Here is an 18960-nt window from a genome sequence, read left to right on the forward strand (position 1 = left end):
GATGATGTAGGCATGCTAGCATAATTGGGTACTTAATGTCCGTGTGGATGATGAATGCTAACTTGGCAGCCCATTCATTTGAATGCGAGCTCCCAGAGTATTAGAACAGCAAATATGTTTATTTTTCTATATTGATTCATCTGCCAATTACTTCCTCAATGTATTACTTGGACCGCAACATCTCCTTAAGAGTTATGAAGTTAAAACTGCCAATCACAACCCCCTCAAGCCCAAGTTGACATATTCCAACTGCTCATTTTGTTAAAAACCCTAGGGTTTCTAGTTCAGTTTATAATTAGATCCTGAAAAGGGGGAAATGTTGACACATTCGCTTAAAAAATTGATTACATGACTATCAAAATATTTGCAGTGGATGATTTCGTTCTTCCCCATCGTGTATTCACCAAAACATTTAATTCACTTCATCATGAATTTAATCGTCATAAATAATTTGGGGTCTTTTCTTTGGCACCGTCTGACTACCGTGGTCAGCTGATCTGATGATGTCTGGTGACAGTGTAGGAAGTGTTTCAGGACAAAATATAGTGACGCACGCGAGCTGTCAGATGTTGACAAATGGCTGCTAGTACTTTTGAGATCATCCGCATTAGCCACTGCCTGCTGTCGCAAGGCTGATCAAGAAAATAGCTGTTTTTTTATTTAAAGAATGTATTCATGGAAGTTTAGAAATGTTCTCTTAAAAACAAAGGATTGATCTGCACTAAAACTGTATCTTCCATCCGCAATTGTCCATTTTGAGTACCTTCATGTAAATAAACATTCTATATCAGCCACCAACAATATTTTGTGGTGGCGCATTGTTGTCACCTTCTTTTGAGCACACATTAATAGAAGCATCCAGTCTTCTTTGTTTGTCAGTATAATAGACAGAGTGAATGTTTGCTGTGTGTGTTAAACCCCTTTTCATCTGATGCACCAATATTTCACTTCTACTCAGACTTCAAATCAAGCTAAGCAGCTTTGAGTGTTCTTGACTCCTGTGTTCTTTCAGTCTCGATGTTTTTGTCTCTGCAGTCTTGTAGCTGTTGACGAGTTTCGGCTCACATTCCATGTTCCAAGCAGCAGCAGTCCTCACACCAAAATACTGTTGGAATAAACAATGCAATAACAGTTATTAATTAAACAGAAGATTCCATGAACACCAGCATGTAGCTATGATGGTCCAATTTTTGAGTGAGGTATTTTTTTTAACTTGTTTTTATTGTTTGTTTGTTTGTTTTTAAGATTTGTCTGGCAACTGACTGCATCATCATGGGATCTTATCTCCAGTACCACCTTTTTGCAAATCTTTGCCTACAGTCATTCGTCTGGAAATCAGACATCATCTCTTGAACTGTATATTCCGATGCATGATGCCAGTTTCTTTTTTTTATATCTGTAAAGGTTATTCATTGTCCCAGACTCTCTCTCTGCAGTTTTCTTTCAGTACCACTGTGGAACATGGTACACTGGATGTTATCTTGCCATTGTGTGTGTGTGTGTGTGTGTGTGTGTGTGTGTGTGTGTGTATCTCTGTGTAGCTTTCTCATGTGGACAAGATGCAGAGGACTGTAGATGAATTATTGTATGATGATGGAGGTATGGAGGGTAGAGTTTTGCAGCACAAAGATTTTGTGTTCGTAAAACCGAATACCTCCATTTCCATCATTTACACATTTATTGTGTGGCTATTGGGGGAGGGGTTGTTTTTTTATAGGTATACTCCATAAACTGATTAGTAAATTACACTTACTAGATACCGAAGTCCCATCTTGCAGCTTAGCCAGAAAGGGTCTAAATTAGGAGGTTACCCTAATTTATACTCCTGGTCTGTAGGGGGCATGGTTTTGTTTTATAAAGATCATTTTCAAGTGTGCTTGGACCCGGATGGACTGTATCTGGGTCCCCTTTTATGTCCTCGCGTCTACCTTGTGTTCACCGGTTTAAGGGAGTTCCATCTAGACTAGTATAGTTCCTAGCGGACTTTGTTACTGGTAAACAGTGCAAGTGGATTTATTTGCTTAGCTCACCTGCATCTGATGGAAGCCATCACCTTTCTCTTCCTGTACTGTCAGGCTTTCCCCCAACAGGAAACATATTGTCACATGATGTGATCTGTAGCTTACAAGACGACCTTCCTGTCCCTCACCAAGACCTTGACTGACAACTGAGTTACTTCTTTCATTTCTCCTTTGTTCCCTCTTTTGACTTTTCTTAACCCCCCAGCTCCACCATCCCTACCACCACCACCACCACCCCCCCTCTCTCACACGCACACACAAACACACACACACACACACACACACACACACACACACACACTCATACCCAGATTAACCTATCTGGAAGAAATCATTTAAAAACACCATTATAAGTGAAACCAGTGTAGTGGGAAGCCAATTAACCTTTACATCCTCCCTCTTCCCTCAGGCTCAGGACCTGAATGTGATTGAAGAAGTGATCCGCATGATGCTCGAGATCATCAACTCCTGCCTGTGCAACTCTCTCCATCACAACCCCAACCTGGTGTATGCGCTGCTCTACAAGAGGGAGCTCTTTGAGCAGTTCAGGACACATCCATCCTTCCAGGACATCATGCAGAACCTGGACACGGTCAGTCTACTTTAGTCGCAGAATGACAGTGTAACGAGAGCCTTTTGCCTCATAGCTGATTCCTGGTATCACGGGCCCTACTCAGACCTGGTATGAAGAGCCGTCCTTTCACACTTCTAAGATGTGATCTGAAAAAAATCAATTATCAAATTATTTTTGGCCTAATACCTTGAAATTGACATTGTAGCGCTGATGTATGGATTTTTTTTCAGGAAAGATGATCGCAAATATTTTTGGATAAATTATCATCAGTAATATGGCTATAATGCCTAAATGGGTAAAGGTCAGTATATTACACAACATCTGGAACAGTCTGGAAATGTCAGAATATGACATCACTCTAGTTTTGTTGCCTTTAACACAAGAAAACACTTCTGCTGTAATACAGTATAATCATGTCCAAAATTTCAGATGATATGTATTGTCATATCGTGTTATTGACATTGTCCAGTCCTCGGTCACAGCAAGCGGATCCACTATTTTCAAGGCTGTCTACTTGTAATTGGGTTTCTCAGTTCGGATCTTGCTACCAGGACTGAGCAGAGTCACACTTTTCAGATCAGGTTCTACAGATTTTGAGTGAATGTCCTCTCCATCTGCTAGGAAAGTTTTAAAAAGCCAAGCAGCGCTGAAACATACGCCAGCTGCATTGCTAACATAGTGTGCAAGTGGACTGTACGGCAGGCTGAGCTGTGAGCTTAAGTAGTATTGATAAATTAATCAGTCCCCTTGTGTTGAGAGGCCCCGTGTCAAATTTTCATTGAGAGTGTTTGTTGTATGGGGGTGGAAGGGACAGCGCAAGAGAAAGCTGTCATTCATAGCTATATTAGTCATGTAGAGGAAGAAAGGAAGCTGGCAAGCTCCAGTCTCCCTTTGGCGTGTGTGTATGTGTGAGTGATGATGGGGGTTGCTGCATACATTGCCATAGGCTTTGCTGTTATCCATAAGTATGAGGAAGCATGCTAGCTGGAATCCCTCAGTTAAGTCAGTCTCCCCAAGGCTATTCTCCGAAGCCTTCCCTCTGCTTGCAAATCCGTGTGTGTGAGCATGAGATTCTGGATGAGGGGCTGCTTTTTTGCTCCTCTAAATTAACCCCATATGGGAGGCCTTCAGAGTTAATGAAGAGATTAGTATTAGATAGACACACACACTCTCTCACACACACACACACTCACACGCTGCTGCTCATGCGGCCTCTGGTGTGTTTGAATTTTCTAAAGCAGCCGCAGAGTGCAGGCAGAGAAAATATTGCCCGTAGATGTGTCTTTCGCTGTTGGTTTGACAAAAAGCATTAAAAAAGAATGCGTAATACAGAGGTTTTAATTATCAAATATCAAACATTTCTCCAGGGTAGAACCTAGCACAGCAGTAGAAACGGAGAGTACAGTGTCCTTGATCTCTTGTTTGGGCTGAAACCCAGAAGGCATCAGATAATTTGAGCTCTGGTGGAGGGCTTATTTTAAGTGGGATGAAACATGCTCAAACCCTGTGGTGAGTTTGTAATCTGAAATACTTGATGTATGCTTTTACAGTGCAAAGACAACATTTGCAGCATATTTTCCCTCGCAACAAGTCACAGTCATGTAGCTTAAGAGCTATTGCACCAACTTTTACCATTTGCAGAGATTGACAGTCAGGCTTGTCGGGCCAGGTCTGCAAATGAATCTCACTCTGTCGCTGTGTGTCCCTGTGTTGTGTTGATGCATTTTTTGAGCATCTCACTGTTTCTAGGAATCATCAAGTTGGCTGTTGCCGCAAGAAGCAAAATGTTATTTCAAATCAAACAGATCAAAACAAGCATGGTGCCATTTTGTTCCAGTGTAGAGCCCCATATTGCAGCGGGTGTCATCATAGAGGGTGTGGCTGCAGCAGTCCTAATGTGACAACACTGGGATTAGTCAGAGAGCTTCATGGCAGAACTGGGAGCTGATATGGAGCTTCAATGAGATCAAGATGACACGAGGCTTGTGTCTCAAAGAAAGGCACCGCATTCAAATGTGAGGGATTTGACAAGAATCCAACAAGCGAGGAAGTTTTTAGGCAGATTTTGACAGAAACGTTCGAAGCTGCAACAGTTAATCAATTCGTTGATTGAAAGCAAAATAACGGCCAAATATTTTGATAATCAGTGATAGGTTTTAATCATTTTTGAAGCAAAATTACAAACCTTTCCTGGTTGCAAATTATTGAATATCATGCTTTGCTGCCTTTTTGTCATTCATGTCAGTAAATGACAAGTCTTTGCGTTTTTGGACTGTTCGATGGCCAGAAAAAGCCATGTGAACACATCACTTTCAACTCTGGGAAATTATGTTGAGCATTTTTCAATTATTCCTGACATTTCATAGATGAAATGATAAATCAAGAACATAATTGCCAATTTAATCAGTGAATAATCGTCAGTTGGAACCATAGTGATAACTGTTGGCTGATACTTGAGATAAAGTTACGTTTGCTGCTGATATTTTCACTAGAGCAAGAAAAAAGTGTCATCTCAGACAATTACTCTAAATATGAGAAAATTCTTGTCATTGAAATTCAATCTTACCACTTAAATATAAACAGAAACTTATGTAATGAGGGACAACAAACAAGAAAAACAATTTTATACGTAAAAAGCATCAAGGTGATACTGTCCTGCAGATGTCCGCTAAAGACGTGGTAATTATTCTTTACACAGTAAAACACAGTGTTCTTCATAAAATGGAAGAAATGTGTGATTGGCTGTTTCCTTCGTGTGACCTCTAGGTGATCGGCTTTTTCACTCATCGTCTGGAGCAGGCTGGAAGTGACCTGTCAGTTGAGAGGGTTCAAGAGGTCATCATGAAAGGAGCCCAGGCTCTACCCACAGACCGGCTGAAGGTAAATCACATGCACACACACATGAAGAGTGGGAGGGCAGGTGGAGCGGGAAGATCATGTGGAATGATGAAACCTGAGACTAGCTGAAGAAATAAGAGAGACGGTACATGTTGGACATCAAGATGCATGTGTAGAGAGTGGAGCGTATTGTCAGGGGCTATGAGGTGTGGTGGATGTGCTGGGAAATGAGGAAAGGAAAATGGGTTTTCCCAGACAGGTGAAAGAAAAGAGGCGTGGAATGGGGATATGGATTGGTTGAAGGGAAGATGGAAAAAGCCATCAGGACATAAGACTAAAGGCCAAAGCCCAATTCTCATTAGCATTAATGCCCGTCTTCGTTCCATCTCTGCTGGCCTGCTACATGTGAACATGTAATGACATTTCAAGGAGATGGGATGGGGGGCTAGGGGGCACTTTGTCATGGGCACATAAGATCAGGGGGAATGGTGGGGGGATATAAATCTGCCACTGTGCCTCGTTACCCACCACTCCCAACACTCCTGGCGGGTTTGCTAACCCCCGCCCCTCCCAGTGCTCCTCCATTAATCAGTGAGGAAATATGTAACCAGCGGTCTCCCCACTCCGCTCTTCACCAGCACTGAAGCTCTTAATTGCATGTTTCATCATGTGTTTCATGTTCTATACTTGGCGGCTGGCTGCAAGGCATTTGTCTCGCTAGCTGATGTGGAAGAGGGATGGTGCGTGGCCGTAAGTCCATGTGCTCTCTCTCGCAGCCAGCACCTTGGAGTGCTAATCTAGCGATCGACCATAGAGCCGTTGAATCACACATGGAGCCATGTGGATAACCCTGCCATGTCCTTCAGCAATGCTGCTCTACCTGTAGCACAAGCGAGCAGCTCTGATCTATATGTGCCATTTCTCTGGTCTCTGCAGTTTTGTTTGTGTGTGTGTGTGTGTGTGTGTGTGTGTGTGTGTGTGTGTGTGTGTGTGTGTGTGTGTGTGTTTTATGACCATACGTGTGTCCACTTCAACACAACTGTGTGTGTGTTCAACGAGGGTGCAACCATGTGTGTCACTCTTTGTTTCTGTGCAAAAGTGTTTGCACGTGTCATTCACGCTCACGTTGACTCTCCACCATCTGAGTGCGTTCCAGCTCCAGAGGGCGATGTGAAGTGAATATCTGGGCAATGTCTCTTCAGGGAGAAGTCTCCGCTCTTTGATGGTGCCATCGCTCAAACAAACAGCTGTCTCTCTGCTTCATGCATCCCTTCATCTTATGAGCTCACTCTGCTGTTCAGCCCCCAATGTGAAAATCCATAGTTTGGATTAGTGTTGTGTAGAATCATCAATGAATTGGTAATTACTCAGTAAAAGCTCTTAGCGGGGGGGGGGGTGTTAGTGTCTTAATCAGCAGTGCATGTGTGGAGAAGACTGACAAGAATGAAGAGGACCATCAGTCCTACATCCTCCATAAACGATTTTTTTTTTATTTTGAAAGACGGATGTAAGACATAACTTGTATTTGTTTTTATTAGCAAATGCATTTTTTTAATCCTGCCACATTAGAAAGTCACAACATGTGATGTAACACTGCTCTGGTTTGAAAATACTGGAAAGTTTGGATTTGCAGCCGTTTTATCACAATGATTGGCTTGTTTTCTCTCTCTGTATTAGCCTTCTGTCCTCGCCGGGCCAACAACACTGCTGCTTGATAAGAATGGATGGAGACGGATGAATCTCCAGGGAAGATTAAGGCTGTTTTCCACTGCAGGGACTTGCAGGGTGATGCAAAGTTTAAGGCTGATATATCCCCTTGCGTTGGTTCTACACAGACTTTACACCCTAGCCTACCCTTTTGTGAGCGTTTATACTTGTGCGTCGGTGTGGTTGTGTTGCACTGCACAGCTGAAGCGACAGTTGACAGTAGGGCGTCCGTGTGTTGAGTTTCTTTTAGCAATGATGTCTGAAACAGAGCAAATCTTTTCTAGAATTGGCGCTAATAATGTTACATTTAGTGAAATAAATGGAGCGTTAAAAAGACTAGAGGGGGAGGTGGTGTGGAAATGTGTAGGAGGAAATTGACCAGTCACAGCTGTTGTGGTGTGCGTCGCCGCGACAGTCGAGAGAGGTTCATGTCAGGCAATGCTGTGGATTTGAGACAGAAGGGCAAATTGGTCTTTACAGGAATGAACGGCTAATCAACCCTCTTAACCTTCCCTGTTTCTTTGCAGAACAGACTTAGCATTTATATCGCCGTAGAAACTGTCATAAGATCAGAACTTCCAGAACAGTCAGTGTACAGCCCTACTGGGAAGTTTTTCAGTGCTGTGATCGTTGTGATAATATACTGTTTTTAGCTTATTACTTGACTTTAACTTCATCTTTTTCTGTCACATTAAACCAGTCGCACACGCAGTGCTGTTCTCCCTCTATCCGTACTCAGCTGCTACGATGTCTGATGTGTAATATACTGCATCGAGTGCTGTTATCAACTTTTCTAGTTTCGGCTAAGATGTGCGCTGAGACAATAATTTGAGCCTATGAATGTTGTTTCACTTACCTTTTTCACTTCTACTGGATCATACTCAGGTGTGACATCACTCCCTGTTCAGACCTCCAAGATCTGAGGTAAAACAAACACGACGTTTAACCCCACAAAGAGCTTTGAAAGAGTCCCAACGGGGGTCTTTACTGAGTTTGAATCACAGGTCAAAGCTGCAGGCTACCCTAAAGTGACCACATCAAATCTGAAAACACCAGAGTTGTCTTAGTGTGGACGTCGTTGAAAAACGCTCTAGCTCTGATGAAGAGAAAACCCCTGCATCATAAAACTCTGGCCCAACAGCTTTGTTACTGTAAGTCTCTGCTCAGTTGCTAACGTCCACAAGTCAGATTATTTGCTCTCAATTATCTGACGTCAGAAAGTTAATCTTGTACAAGCTCAATCGTGTGTACGGCTTCAACCTCGCGATAAGTGACTGTTAAAAGATGCAGGAGCAAACTGCCACATCAAACGGAGCAACTGACTGACCGTTTCTTCTCCAGGCCACAAGTTTAATAGACACTTTTATTGTTAGCCTCCCGAAAGGTGAGGGAGAAGACAGCTACTTTCCTGTGAACAGGGTGTATGTCATCCTCAGCCCTTACAATATGATCATTTTACATGTGAACTAGATTTTCATGGTTTTCCTGCCGAGATGGGAAATTGAAACTTACTTCCTTAAAAGGTCATTTCTCTAGAACCTTGACAGTTGTTAATGGTCTTGTTTAGATTTTAATGATCCAACAGGGTGTGGTTTTAGGTGAGGGAAACAGTGACAGAAGACCACGTGAAACCTGTTTACTTAAGGAACCGAAAAAGCATTTACACAAAAATACAGACATGCAAATGAAGTTCCAACCGAAAGAAAGGGTTAAAAAGAAGGTGGTAAATGCCCCGGGGACGACCCTCAGTGCCTCGTCACTCAACCGTCTCTCTTTCTCTCCCTCTCATTCTTTGTGTGTGTGTGTGTGTGTGTGTGTGTGTGTGTGTGTGTGTGTGTGTGTGTTGTTTCAGGGTGTGTGAGGCTGAGTGGCTCTCATGGGCAGTGGCTGTGGAATGTGTTGTTTAGCCTGACCAGCTGAAATCTGCCTTATTGAGCAGCGATAGCCGACAGACTCTCTGGCTCCTCAGGACGAGACGGAGGAGGTGGGGGCAGCCGGTACCTGGGTCTTCAGTGGTCTGGTGGCTCGTCAGCAACGCTTCTTTCCCACACATCCACAACATCGGCTTTTTAGTCTCGCTCTCCAAACTCACTTGCATCAAAGCTGTAACCGGAGGTTCCCGACGAGCTGCCAGTTGACTGAGAGGAAATTTATCAACAAGCAAAAGTGCCAATCTGTGGTTTCAGGGACCCGGTTAATCACAAGCATCGTCAAACCGATGCTCTCAACAGACTGTCTCATAGTTTTTAAAAACCTTGAAAAATATATTTTAACATTGTAGCAAACAACTTGTCAGCACATAAAGAACGTAGAGGCAATCAATGAGAAGCACAGATACAGTAGCCTGGACTGCTCACGTAACGATGCGCTCCTTCTGGTGTATTCGTGACAGATACCTCATTTTATCAGAGGAAACGTGAGCAGCAGAAAAACATCGGTGTGTTGTTGTTTTTTTCCACATTAACGTAGAGCAATCAAATTGATGTCTGTCAGTGATTCTGCAGGGAAAAGAGCAGCTGATGACGTCTGTGAAAACTGCTGGTGATGTAAACAGCAGCTGACCACTGAACATCCCGCTTGGACTCTCACAACTGATGGGGATCGTTCATTTCTATTGATTATAATATGATTATTGAAACTACTTCAATATCTGAGTTCCACCTATGCTTGGCTTTGGGTGGAAAGACAACAATATATACAACATATTCTCAACAGAACTGGTATTGCGTGTATTGCCTCACATGAAGTGTAACTATGAGAGATTACCAGCAGAAGTAAATGTTGAAGAAGTCATTTCCAACCATAAATGCTGCTATAGTCTGGTGAGCAGCGTCAGTAAGCTTGGACCTCATTGATTTTCAGATGTTATGGTATTAGGGTCTGGTTCCGTGTCCTCACACAAGACTTCTCAATCTCCCTGACGGAGCTGGTGGAGCAGGTCCAAAACCCTGCTAAAATATCATGCCCCAGTAAGACTTCAACAAGCTAACGCTGCCACTTACAGTGTAATTATGTACATCGGAGAAGATGTTGGTGTGAAAATATGAGTATTTATGCCTCCCAAACATGCATCAGGATTGATGCCTGTGAGATCGATGTGTTAGTACTCATCAGTGAATTGTTACACCCGAGACCTTAATTTGAAGACATGGTGTTGATAAAATTGTGACTCTTAAATCGACCGATTGAGTTAAGAAGTGAACAAATCATCAACGATGATCAAGGGGACATGAATCTTCCAAAATATAAACATCTGCCAAAGTACTTACCATTGCCTCTGTAGTAATTCCTGCTACAACAGAGTGACGTACATGGAGCCATTCAGCTAGCTCGTGTGGCTGAGAACACTTAAGTCTCGTGTCGTGCTCCTCCTTGTGACCATGAACTTTGGACATTGACAGAATAGCTTGTATCGAAGGATGACCGTACACTTCTGGCTTGTGTACCTGCGTGTAAATGTGTGTACGTGTGCTTTAATGTGTGTGTTCATATTTGCTCCCTCGCCGCATTCTTCTCTGTCTGGCCGAGCGCTGACAGCACAGCGGCGTGCAGAGGAGGGAAAGGAACACAGAGTCCTGAGTGAAGATATGAAGCCAGCCAGCCAGTCTGTGTTCAGGGGCGAGGGCATGACCCACCAGGACCCGTAACTAACTGATATGAGCCCGGGCCAAGTGGGCCCAGACGGCTGCCAGACTGGGAGCAAAAACAGTGGCAGGGTGGGAGGGAAGAGACGGAGCCAGTAGAGATATGTAGAGAGAGGAAGCCACAGTATAGACAGAATAAGATAATATTCCGGGAGGGATGTGGTAGTCCGGACATGCTCAGATATTTCCAAGAGATCAGTGCAACCCGGGCCAGATACCGGTTCTGTGATGAATGCCTTTGTGCTCAGTCCAGTATTGACGTAGGAGGAAAAATGTGAACCAAAGACCATTTGTCTTTTTTCTCATTTTGTGTTGAACCTGTTTGGAAGTGTGCAGTAAACTGTACATTTAGGTTAATAATTTCCTCTCTAGAAGGAACGTGTCTCAGAAAAAAAACAAACCCCTCATTTTGATAAAGCGATTTGTTTTAGTGGCACAAGTTGGATCATTTTATTCCCCTTTCAGTCTCCTGACAGCATCTGAAGTTATGTTCTGGCTGTTTTACTGATGTGACACATCGCTTAAAGCTTTTATCATTTTTGGAAAAACGTGCTGAGTTGACACCAGAGCTTTGATTTGTTTTGTTGGTTCCCATAAACCATAAATATGATGCTCAGGTGTCATGATGAAGAGCTCTTCATATGGATGAAATAAAAACAAATATTACTCCAAATGTGTCACGTACAACACAGTGGTGTGCGTGCGTGCGTGCGTGCGTGTGTGTGTGTGTGTGTGTTTGCTAACAATGAAACAACAGTGCTTACACACCACTCATTCCCCATCCAGATGATTAGAATAACTTTTGGTGCGACGTTGCATGTATTTGCAAATAAATGAGGGAACAAATTGATTCCTTAATGCTTGAAGACAGAGATAACATTAATAATATGCATGTGTTGCTTGAAAGTATGTTGACATAGCAGTATTTGCTAATTAATGCTTTAATTATAGCAATGACCTTATTAGCATAATTGGAAGTTTTATAAATCACCGTGATTATGACAGATTTTAATCAACTAAACAACACCCTGATTCCCCCTTCCCCCGGTTCGCTAAAGAAAACGATTCCATCTCAAATGAAAATAAAAAACCGTGTATGTGTGTGTGTTTGCTAACGAGTGAAAGTGGGTTGAGTAACTGCAGAGCATCATAAACATTTGATGAGCTTGTCTACGAGACAGCCACCGACACACAAATATCAGCCACATAATAGAGCTCCCGCATTGTGTCTAGCTGTCACAACGGTGTGTGTGTGTGTGTGTGTGTGAGAGAGAGAGAGAGAGAGAGAGAGAGAGATCTAGCCTCTGTAGCCTGGCATATGGCCTGTGACCCCCGTAGCCCCCTCTGTCTGTGTCATTATGATACCGATAGTGTAGCTGTGAATAGAGCCAGCCGGTACTCAATAGACCTGAGTTGGAGCAGCACATAAAGGCCATCAGAGTCTGTCTGGCAGCGCAGACAGACGACTGGCTGTGTGTGCATATATGCATGTGTAGACAGGAGAATATAATGAGGCAGCCTTGTATTATTGATGCTCTTCTACCTGCCTGCTGTTTGGTGGGCTTGGTCCGCACGGTGGGCTCGCGTTTGCTTCCAGCAGGTGTAGAAGACTCGGTCATCCAGTCCCTCCTCATCTGCACCAGAAAGTTTGACGATACACTTGTATTCAAGACATGTATTATGATTATCATGATTGTTTATCCAATGTCTTGTTTACCTGCATGAACATTGGAGCTTTAAAGTGTCTCCAAATCTTCCAAAATTCCATCGCAAGACTGTTTACTCCCCAATTCTGCTTTCACTACTCCAGCTTCCAGTCTCTGTTAGCATTCATTTTGAAATGTTTCTGATCTCTCACAAGGCCTTCAATGATCTGGCAGCAAAACATGCAACTGAGTTGTTACTCAGTGTTACTGTTGGAACGGGCTCCTCAGGTCTGCCAGTTTTGGTCTTTTGACGGTTTCGCAGTCCAACTTAAAAATAAAAGGTGATCAAGCTTCTGCAGTTCTGGCTCTTTGCCGCTGCAACAGCCTCCCTCTGAGTATCAGGTCAGCTGACTGTTACTGTGCCTAAATCTTGTGTTAAATCTTATTTTTATAGAATCCCCTCTCCTTATCCACTCTGTGCTTGCTAGTGTAACATTTTTCGATAAATAAAATGTCATTATTTATTGAATCAGTACACCCAATGGTCATGTTTTCAGGAATATGAAACTGGCCGTCCTATTGGAAGCTTTGATCAAGATCTTGTACAATAACTTGGATTCTTCATTGGAGCATTGCTTCACCCAAAAAGTGTAATTTTCCTTTCAGTCACTCACCATTTAATGCCTCGAACTCAAGAAGATGTTTCTTTTCCCCTCTGCATAACTTCTTGGTGATTCTCCTCATGAGGTCAAGACACATATCTGTGAATCACTGGGTAAAATACCTTTTTTTTGGGTGCGGTAGTGCTTCAAGTGAGGCTCCAGTCCAGCACTATGGCCTCCAGGAAGCGGGCGGTGTGGTAGACACACCCTGCTGCTCCGCTGCAGTGAGGAAAAACTCCCCTCCTGGACAGTCAGCTTTCTACTCCGTGTTGGCATGTGATCGGCCTTGGCACAGGTCCGCGCTCGACCGATGTCCTTCTAGTTCTAGTTTATTACTTTGATTGCTTCTGGAAGCTGGAAACGAAAGACAAATTGAAATGAATTAACAAATATTATTAAGCTAATTCAGGCTGCAACGAAAGAATTTGTTTCTTTCTTGGTTACTTGGAGAAAAATGAGTTTGATAAAGCCCACATGAAACTGCTTGTTCCATCCTGTCAGTAATTCAGGGGCAACAAATTTAATTCAATACCATACACATAGAAAACGATCAAATTTCCTCATTGTACATTAAGTTATTTACTGATTAATTTTCGGTTTATCGGCTGATTGCTTTTATTTGACTCTCAAGCTCCGAAACTCATACATCCAGCAAAGTCAACATATTTAAATCCAAACTATGTGTTTCCCTCCCGTCTGCTGTGGACATAAGCAACACTGACCAGTACATCCAGGGTAGCCTCTCGCTGACCGCCTCAGTGAGCCGTGTCAAGACGAGCTGAAGCTCGAGGAAGTCCAGCGGCTGTTACCAAGTCATCGTGAAACTTAGCTCTTCTCCACAGGCTGAAACAAGAAGGTCACGATGGCTCAAGAAGGTCACGATGGCTGAGCAAACTCCCTGTAAAATGACACCCTAATACGTTTGGCTGCGTTTTGTTGGAGCACCTTTGGTTCTTTATACGTCTTCACTCATTTTGAATTGAGGTCAGAGAAATCAGCCCTGCTATGTAACAGAGCTATTTTCTCAGTTCTCCGTGGGTGGATTCAGAACAAGCCGTGTGAGTGACTGCTTTATTTTCTGAGCGGTAGCCGTCGATATCCAGTCAACTGCTTGGGTCAGGCGGTGACATTAGCGCATTAGCCAGCTCTTTAAGAGGTCGCTGCGCAGACCACGGAGTGATACCTGTCCCCACTGGCAGCTGTAAGCAATTTACCCTCCCAGTCAGATGGAATTACATCTGCCAGTGAGCTACTGTACCTGATGAAGAGTGATCCACTACAACTACCTGCTCGCAGCGTATGTACAGTGGTCTCCATCCTGAGGACACTCATAAATATCCAATGCGAGATTTTATGGTGCCCTTTGATTTTTATCACACGTGCAGGCATCAGTGGCTGAGAAGGTTCTGAGAGGGCTGCGTTTCCATGGATGGCAACAATCTAACCTCATCCCAAATAAGACAATGCTTCAATTAAAGTGTTTACATTTCTTTAAGAATATTGAGCGAATGACCGAAGGTGCACACCCAGTACACGGCTACTTTCAGCATTGGAGAATATGACCTGAAACTATTTGTCCTGTTCAATTCTGAGTGCTTGTTTTGTGTTTGTTGTTGTTGTTATTTCCTAATAATGCAGAACTCTTAGCTAAGAGTAGAGTTTGTGACACTTGGAACACTAAAGCCCGGTTCTGGTAGTTTCATCCCACCACTCTGTAGCTTTTAGCTATTTTCCAGCTCTTAGCTTGTGGACTGAGTTGACGGTGAGAGACCTCCACACAACACAAAGTCAAAGGAAAACCCTGAACTTTACCCCGCTGGTGTGGGTGGAAATTAACGTGGGAAGAATTTAGAACTTTCATTTTGATTCAGACTTGTCAAACTGAGTTATGAAAGCTCCCCTGGATCACTTTGCGATGAAGTTCGATTGGATTTTAATTCCAGTCCTGATCTGTTTTACAGAGGGTCGCGATTGGCCAGCAGCATCACTGAAAAACACTAATCGAAAGAATTTGATGCAAGCTCTCAAAGGGACACAATCATCGTGTCTTATTTACTTCTTGTGAGAGTCGGTAGCGTCACGTGTGATCCAAAGATGTCTACAGTGTGATAGGATCAGCTTTGTGTGCCAATCTGACTACAATTGTTTGTCTTTGTCATCCCTTGTGCATCATAATAATTTTCCTTCCTCTTCTCCTGTGAACAGAAGTTTCCGGAGCTCAAGTTCAAGTATGTGGAGGAAGACCAGCCCGAGGATTTCTTCGTCCCCTATGTCTGGTCCCTGATCTTTAACTCTGGAGTCGGCCTCCACTGGAGCCCACATGGAATCGAGCTCTTCAGCATGGACTCCGGTTGAAACACCTGCCGCGGCGGACTGTGTGTTCACCCTTGTTCAATATAGAGAAAAAACACTGACAGCATGTGTGTGTGTGTGTGTGTGTGTATGTGTGTGTGTGTGCGTGCGTGCGTGCATCACCCTCTGTAGTACGTGCACGCTGCTTTGGAAGTGCCTCAACCTTGTATTGGATGGTGTTTCTTTTTCTCTCTTAATGCAGCACAACCTCTTTCTCCCCTTCTTCGCGGTCGTATCAGAATAATCCATCTGCTTCTACACTGTGAAGCTTCATTTTATGCTGGTTAAGACACCCACTCACTTAAAGTCCTGTAGTGAATATCAATTTAACATTTGAACAGCTTGACCTGCTTCTGCAGCTCTTACTAAGTTACATCCTCTTTGGAAAACTGTTATTGCGGGGAGCTCAGGACACCGGCAACTATAGTTCTGCGTTAATTTGCTTCCAAAGAAAAGGTCAATTCCAACGTTATGCACTGCTCTGGTGAAGGCCTAGTTGGCTGGACGTCATAGTACTCAAGAGACGTCTTGGAAAATGCCGTTTCACAAAGACCCTGTAAAATACTGACTTTTAAGTATGATTGTGTAACTTTTTATTTTGACTTCACATCGTTCTCTGAGAACAATGGGTTTGTATAAAAGATGTGAGTTTTGTATGTGAAGTAAGTGGGTCAAAAAAATAGAGCTAACTCCAACAGGAAGTTCTGTTTAGTTTAGCTTGGTGTCCAACTCCAGAAACCCCACACGCCATTATAGTTTAATTAACGCCTGATTACAGTCTCTGCATAATGTTACAAGTCTACATCACTGGGATTCATGCGAGTTCATAGTTGTTTCCGGCTCATTCAGTTGACTTGACTGCGTCTTTGTCGTTTCCATGTCCCCCCGATGGTGACTCAAGGCATGTACTTTAACTAGGGCAAGTCATTAAACCTCCTGTCCTCTTGTGCATACTGACATAATTTGTCACTTTATTTGCATGTTAAACTAGAGACTTTGTATTAAATTATTTATTTTCATGTATATCGTTTGTTTATATATATATATGTATATGTGTGTGTACATATATATACATATATGTGTGTGTACATATATATACATATATGTGTGTGTACATATATATATACATATATGTGTGTGTATATATGTATATATACATATATGTGTGTATATATGTATGTATGTATATATGTATATGTGTGTGTGTGTACATATATATATATATATATATATATATATATATATATATATATATATATATATATATATATATATATATATATATATATATATATAATAAAATATCCCACACACACACGTTAATGATAGACGACGGTCGTACTGAGATACAGTAGTACTACTGTGATGGGAAAAAAAGTGGTACTATTCTTTAATTCTTCCAAGGTGGGAAACTGGCTTTATATTATTCCGTATATGACAACAGCTATATTTTGTGGCTAATATTACTTTGGAAAAGGAGTTTAAATAAAAATATTCAATCCAAGCACGCTGTCACTTAGTTATTTAGTAAAATTAAATATTTCTCTTTAATATCACAAACAGTTTTTGACAGATTATATCACAAATGACACAGAATAATCAAATGTAACAAATCGAATAAATGCTAGTTTTCATGGTGCTTGCTGCTTTATAACCCAGCTAGTTAACTCAGTAGTTAGCTAGCTTGCCAGTTCACATGCTAGTATCAAACCAGAAAGTGAGCAAACTAGTTAGTTTGCTCACTGGGAAGCACACAAGAAAGTTAGCAAACTATCTCTCTAGTCAACAAACTGGCTAGTTAACCTGCAAGTTAACACATTAACTAGTTAGCAAACTAGCCACTTAGAACTTCCACCGGGCTTGATTGACATGAATCCTGGTAGATTGGTGACGCATCAGCAAATTAAGAACCTGTTTAATTTATTTTCGCTAATTTATCGTGGACCAAGCACATGTATATACAAGGATAAGGAATGTTCCTTTTTCATTCCGTTTTTATGTAGATAGAATTTTCAGTGGTTAGGGTTAGGGTTTGACCTGTGATTCAGTCTGTGTCCTTGTTTTTCATAATTTGAAAAAAAAAACTAAGTGCGAGGCAACATAGCCGGTGGCTGTAGCTTCATCTTTAGCCTACAATCATGAACGGTATCCCAGTATCCGCATAAAATATTGGCAAGAACACGAAGAAGTGTCCTTCCCAAAAGTTTGAGACAATGTTGTCGTGACCTTGTCAATGGTTGAAAAATGTCCATGAGCTGCCAGTAATTCAGCCACTCTGTTTTGTTTAGAGGCCTGAAAACAAACCACTATTTTACAGTAAAAATGAAAAGTTTCATTTGAGTCATGCTTTTTATTTATTTATTTATTTATCTCATGACGCTTCAGATTTATCTCACAAACCCCAGGTTAGGAACCGCTGCTGCTGCTTCTTTTTGTGTATTTTACTGACTGAAAAATGATTCCCGCAGGCCAAAATATTTCTGTTACTTTATCCAAATAACCAGAATAACAAGAGTTTTAACATACAGCTTCCAGGCTGTTAAATCACAGAACATTCAAACATTTCAGTGCTGAATGTGTCTCTGGTCTTGCTGCTGACTGACGCCGTGGCTGCAGAGGCTGCAGAAACACAAGCATGAAACCACTTTGGGGGGAAAAGTTTACGACACAATGGCACCCACTGTGTCAGTGGAGCTCCCACTTCCCAAGAGAATTTCATGCCTTTCGTCTCTATTGTATTGATTTTCATGCCTGAAATTCTCCGATTCGTGAGGACAATATAATGGATGCAATTTGATGTGAAGAATGGCCCGTTTTCAACACGGGGTCATCGGTAGGTTACAGTGAGCCTGCACGCTCGATAGGAGCAGAGCAGACGCGTCTTTTCTTTCTATGCACCGACTCTCACCTGCTTCAAGCGCCATTATCACGCTGCCAGATGGCTGAACGGAGGTTTTCACAAAGTGACATGGCCCTCCTTGTTCCTTCACAGTGTGGGGGGTCACCTTACCATGGGCTCCGGTTTCAGGTGACAGCAGGAAGATGGATGAAGCAGGGAGTTCTGGGATGGGTAGTTTTGTTTCTGTTTTTGGTTTTTAAAAGGTTGGTACATTTTCTCAAGGTCTAGGTGAGAATGGGTCTGCCAGCACAGGTCAGCTCCTGACGCAGAGGTCGTCTACTGAGTGGTATAAAAAGAATGGTGACAAATTTACTGAAGCTGCTCTGTAGTCGACCGGTTGCCCCTAGTGACACTGAACTTGTTAATACAGTATGACAGATTACCATGGGAACAATAGAAGGTCACAACAAAGGGGTGGCCCACTCGCAGCACAAGAACAGCCCTAAGATGTAAACATAAGCAGATACACAGCAAGGCGGGAACGTTCCCTCAACGTTCCCAACAGGTTCTAATGACATCTTTAGGAAAATGTTGTCATCCAATATTGATGAGTCACCATGAGAATGGATGCAAGTCAAAAAAAACATTCTAAAACTGCACTTGGAGATTTTACTGTG

General features: G+C 42.5%; 1 protein-coding gene across 2 annotated transcripts in view; it reads left to right on the forward strand.

Annotated features, from left to right (window-relative positions):
* The window catches only part of dym (dymeclin), a 58532-nt gene extending 41987 nt beyond the window's left edge, over positions 1-16545 (forward strand). For both annotated transcript variants that reach the window (XM_086187711.1, XM_086187710.1), the window contains exons 15-17: positions 2431-2613; positions 5362-5475; positions 15298-16545. In XM_086187711.1, coding sequence (XP_086043837.1) covers positions 2431-2613; positions 5362-5475; positions 15298-15447 — 447 coding nt within the window. In that variant the 3' untranslated portion in view covers positions 15448-16545. The remainder of the gene's footprint in view (positions 1-2430; positions 2614-5361; positions 5476-15297) is intronic.
* The last annotated feature ends 2415 nt before the right edge of the window (positions 16546-18960 follow it).

This window comes from Aulostomus chinensis, chromosome 19, assembly GCF_037954235.1.
Source record: "Aulostomus chinensis isolate RoL2024-O1b breed Wild chromosome 19, RoL_Achi_v1.0, whole genome shotgun sequence".
In the NCBI taxonomy this organism is placed as follows: Eukaryota; Metazoa; Chordata; class Actinopteri; order Syngnathiformes; family Aulostomidae; genus Aulostomus; species Aulostomus chinensis.